The sequence below is a fragment of the Anopheles darlingi genome, chromosome 2 (genome assembly GCF_943734745.1).
Source record: "Anopheles darlingi chromosome 2, idAnoDarlMG_H_01, whole genome shotgun sequence".
NCBI lineage: Eukaryota > Metazoa > Arthropoda > Insecta > Diptera > Culicidae > Anopheles > Anopheles darlingi.
Genome location: NC_064874.1, coordinates 28,734,403 through 28,739,402, shown reverse-complemented (window position 1 = coordinate 28,739,402; position 5,000 = coordinate 28,734,403). Strand labels below are relative to the sequence as shown.

General features: G+C 48.2%; 1 protein-coding gene across 2 annotated transcripts in view; it reads right to left on the bottom strand.

The window, feature by feature from the left end:
• Positions 1 to 4,127, bottom strand: part of LOC125950237 (proline dehydrogenase 1, mitochondrial) — a 14,162-nt gene extending 10,035 nt beyond the window's left edge. For both annotated transcript variants that reach the window (XM_049678030.1, XM_049678031.1), the window contains exons 1-2: positions 4,023 to 4,127; positions 2,535 to 3,420 (exon numbers count right to left, since the gene is read on the bottom strand). In XM_049678030.1, coding sequence (XP_049533987.1) covers positions 2,535 to 2,987 — 453 coding nt within the window. In that variant the 5' untranslated portion in view covers positions 2,988 to 3,420; positions 4,023 to 4,127. The remainder of the gene's footprint in view (positions 1 to 2,534; positions 3,421 to 4,022) is intronic.
• Between the last annotated feature and the right edge of the window lie 873 nt (positions 4,128 to 5,000).

Genomic DNA, 5,000 nt, shown 5'->3' with positions numbered 1-5,000 from the left:
GAACCTATTGATCGTTCTCTGTTTCGCGAGGAAGAGGACAAATCACGTGTGAGGCGATGCTACTTTTAATATTAATAATTAGTACCAAACAAATTTTCTAATAAGGAAAAAGGAAATAGATTTAAATAGCAAGCTATTTATAGTAACCAGCTGGATCCAATCAACCTACAGTACAGCCCTGAAGCGGTCATAGTTTGGCACGAATTCAGAGATGATGAAAAATCTTCGGAATCCATGCTTGCCGAATTAATCGAAGTACGACGAATCGAATATATGTTGTAGGGCTTCCTATTGAGCACGCTGCTCGCTCGTGATACAACCCCGTGCCTAACATGTTCAGTGTAGAACCCATGATGCTTCACCAAACCATCGCAACCCGTTAAACTCAACGAGATCCATTGCTAAGGCAAAAAAAAGGATACACATCCGCCCCTAATCCCAGCAGTGCCTCGCAAGGCCGTCTGTATTATTTGGGGGCGCCCCATATGCAAATGATGATACCCCACATCCGTGCCTGTCGACTTAGATCACAATCCTATATAATGGTAAGGCCATACCCCGTCCTGGTTTGGATCGGTTTTACCATAATTGCAAGTCAAGCAGCGTCCAAACCTATTAGCCGTTGGCTGATGGTTTAATGTAGAGCGACAGTTAGATGGCCGGGCAGGCCAGACAACCCGGTGTAAGATGCCCGGCGCCATGGTACCAGGTGCCACAGTGAAAGCCGTAAATTGCTATCGAGAAGCATCAATTTATCCCCGATTTCAAACTAACGGCGGCCAACTTTCGCAACATTCTCCTTCGAAAATACCGCTCTACTTGATCTCTTCCTACTCCTTTATTCCGGTTCTCCCTCTATCGCTCGGTGATTATTTATGAAAAATGCAAATCGATTGTTGACAGAACGGAGCTTATCTCCCAGACGGCGGCATATTGATCGAAACGCATTAGCTAATTGCAGAAAAAGCAATTGCTATTCAGCGCCAATTATGTGAGGCAAACAAGGCCTTTGTTTGAGCAACAGGATCTGAAAGAGGCCATTTCCTACGTCCATCACACTTCTAGTACATTACGGTGATGTCGCGTGATGGTCGAGACACGGGTGTTGCTCGTGTCACAGTCCCACCTTCCTCAATGCACGGAATGTGATGCGCTTCGCACCCTCAAGGACCATAACGAGGGTTTGTGACTAAACTGAAGACGAAAATATGTTTAGCATCACCACCACAGGTTGGCTTACAAGCAAGGAGGCAGCGGCAAGAATTGGATGGCACGCTGAGAGACACACCAACAGGAGGACATCGATGGACAGTGGGAGAATGATGGGCACGAGCTATTTATCACTCTGCACGCGAGCGAGAGCTTGAAAAACGATATTTTCCCCAATGTTTGATGACTGATTGGCCTATCCTATATTTGCTTTCCGTTCAATTGTCCAAGTTTCTCTCGAGCAACTCGTTCACATTCGTGACAGCGTGCCATTCGTCATCGTATGGATACCGGTAGCCGGTGGTCACACACTGTATTACACATTTGCGACCAATGCAAAAATACCGCCTTTGCGGTGTGATCCGTTGGTGATAAATTTAGCAGCTTGTATCCGCGCCGTCACAGTCAGAACAGGTCACAGTCAACATCTTGGCAGCGGAAACAACACCTAATGCCGGCCGACAACAACCGCGCGCAATCGAAAGTGTGGCTGGGTCGCATGAAAGCGCTTTTGGTGCACTACATGGAACCCAGTAAACTGATCTTCATCATTATCGCCTAGTATTCGCGTCAAGTTCAACATCATTGATCGCTTCTGCTATGCATGCAGACCTTAATAATAAGTGAATCTCCAAGTTACCAATGAGCCAACGCGGTTCCTAGCAACCGACCGCCCTAACTAACATTCTCCCAACTGTGTTCGCTCGCCAACTAGATCCCTTTCCTGCATTGCCCCGACTGCAGCAACATTCTAATTCGCCGAGGGGGCATCATTGTAGTCAACGGCACACGGGGCGTTATGCAATGCACCACCCTGTTTCCCTTTCTTGGGTGGCCATAGCGCACGTGCTGTGGTGCCGTTGTTTTGCTTAAAATATGTCGTGGCTACCAAGGGAGGCTCGTCCTTTCGGTGGTCATGTAATGAACACTCAGTAGCCTGAACTTTGGATCATACGTCAGAGACGGACCCTTCAGGCATCAGAGTAACCCAGCAAAGTTCGTGGACACTGCTAATATGATGGGTCTGGGTCTGAGAGGTTACCGATTCCTGGCATAGATGAGTTTGGTTTAGTTTTGACTCTACTCTAAAATGATAGTTAAACATATATGATGGGTAGCGGTGAGCTGCTGATGTTCTTGCTTAACATTTTGAACTAAACATTTTCAGTGACTGATTAAAGCGGACAAGCAATAACGCGAGTAACGACCTACGGTCTACGGTGCTGTCGCCGTTTTTTTGGACGATCTTTCCGGCACGGAGCTATCTACAAGCCAACGGTGGTCAGACGTGGTCAGACGCGGTCAACATTTACGATGTTCCTTACCTTCATGTTGTTTTCGACCAAAAACTCGGACGAACAGAGTACGTAAACTAAGTACGCACGAATGAGCTCGAAGGTGGTTTTGCTCTTGAACGCCGCGTTCGGGTCGTTGAAGCTGACGTCGAGGGGATCACGGGCGGGCGGACTGGAGGGGTCGTGGTCTTGCTGCTGAGCCGCGGTAGCCCTCATGCCGGCCGGCGACGCTGCTGCGACCGAGGTCGAGCGCCATCGGCGACCACCAACGGGTGCAGCAACCGAACCGAAACCGGGATGACCTTCCAACGCTAGCCGCTGGTTAAGCGCGGCGAGCACCGCACTAGGAAGGGTGCCACGGGCACCGGCCGCCGCCAGCATACCATACTGCCGCAGGAACTGCTCCGATCTGGAGTACGTCAGGCTTCGTCCGCCGACTACGTTGAGCGCAGAGCATCGCGAAACCGTGCGCAAGAAGGCCATGGTATGCAGATGTCACCGGGAGAAGACCACCACTGGCTGCAAGACTCTTGCCTGAAGAACTGCTTTTGCTCACTTTATGCACAGACAGACACTCGCGGACGCACTGCCACTTCCGGCTTCACTTCACGAACAGTTCAGCGAACGACCAAACTATCGAGCTGCAAAAGGACGAACGGCAGCAGGCCTTTCGATTCCCACGGACACACGAGCACAAACACCGAGAACCACGGCGTGACAACACGTGAACACACTCCGACTCACTCGAGGATCCACGGAAACCACGGGGATTCACCGTGCGCCGTGGAAAGGATATCGAGCGAAGCAGCGGGAACACAACCACCACAACATCAACGCGAACGCGGAACCGCCGTTCTAGATCCAAGCAACGAACGCACGGCAATTTTCCTTCTCGGCGAAACCAACAGCACCAGGGCTAGAGAGGGGCAGGATGGGGAAGAGAGGTATATAGAGAGATAAATTTAATGCAATTCTTGCTACGCTAAAACGCTCTACTGCACGTGTATCTTCGTTAAGAACGTTCTCAGGGGCCGGGCGTTACACAATCGGACCAAGGCGGCGTGGTGGTGTGTGCTAAACCCACTTCGTCTGGCATGCGACCGACTCGCACATACACAGCTTCACACACACACACACACGCGCGAGCACACGCAAACGCACAGGTGGGTACGGGGATGCACACATGCGCAATTAAAGACGCAAAAAAGGCCAGCGACAGAATTACGTAAACGAATCCTCCAATATTGCCCTAACGGCAGCTGAGCAGCGGCATTTACGCCTCAAATTGGAGCCTTTCTTTAACTGCAGCCAACCACCACAACGAACAGCTTTACGTGGCAAGGATCAGAAAACGTGCACGCGAATCAAGAAGAAACCCACTGGAAGGGGTCGTGTATCCCGAATATTTTGCACTAGCTTCGACAAGCAGTTTTCATCGGCTGGACACCGTTATCGATCGAAAAGCAGATTCCCTGCCCTGCACACACAGCACTTTTGCACGGAGACAAACCGTCTTACAAAGCCGGGAGGAGACGGCCGTTCGTTTCGCCTACTGCGTTGGCAGAGCTATTTGCAGCACGGAACACGTTGCACGTCTGGCTCGGCGCGTGGTTGTTTTATGAATGGCCGAGGGGGCGCAATCGCAGGCGCACAGCACACGAAAAAGCCGAGCAGCCCCAGCGTGAAGTGGAGCGAGAAAATCGTTTGAAACAACTTCAGTTTGCTCTGTTTCCTAAACAAGGAATCGGATTTTAAAAGAAAAATCCGTCTTTTCATAGATGCTTTATTTTTTTGTGTTCATCCTTATTTTCCTAATTTTTATCTTCAGTCGCTTATAAAAAAAACCGTTAGCGCGTTTTCAACTTCGGAAAATGATGCTCTCTCTGTCCTTTTCTTTATCTTTACTTTTCTGGCGGGAGCAAAAATTTTCCGGTCTTTCTTGGCAGAAACGCTTCGCGAAAACGCTTGGACGAAGCGTTTCACTGAAATTTAAAAGAAAATTGTCCAGAAAATGAAGAAAAGTTCCGTAGATTTTGCCGGAGTGCTGAACTGATGGACTGTTTTTTATGGAGCCGATCTAGAATATCATGAGAAATATCGTGTGTGTAGAAACACCCTCAGATTTTAGACCGTTCGAAATTAAAACGCAACCGTCATTTCTCGTTCTGCTGTTTGCCTTTTGACCGGCAATCCATAAGCTGGTGTCTACTTTGGATGATTCATTTATAGAAACCATTAATGTGTTCATAAAACATGTCTATAAGACTGAACACTTATGGGTAATGTACACTAAAGTTATCATTCTTGTTTTCAAAGAGTTTTAGTACATGCCGATTTTTAAGCAATTAAAAATCAGTTCGGAATTTCTTTTAGAACAATAGACAAGACCCTACAATGATAGCTTTTTATGTATTTTATTTTTCCATTTTTTTTTATTATTTTAATTTTAAGTTTCTGGTTGGCTTTCTCGATTCGTTTCTCACCTGAAGCAGGTAT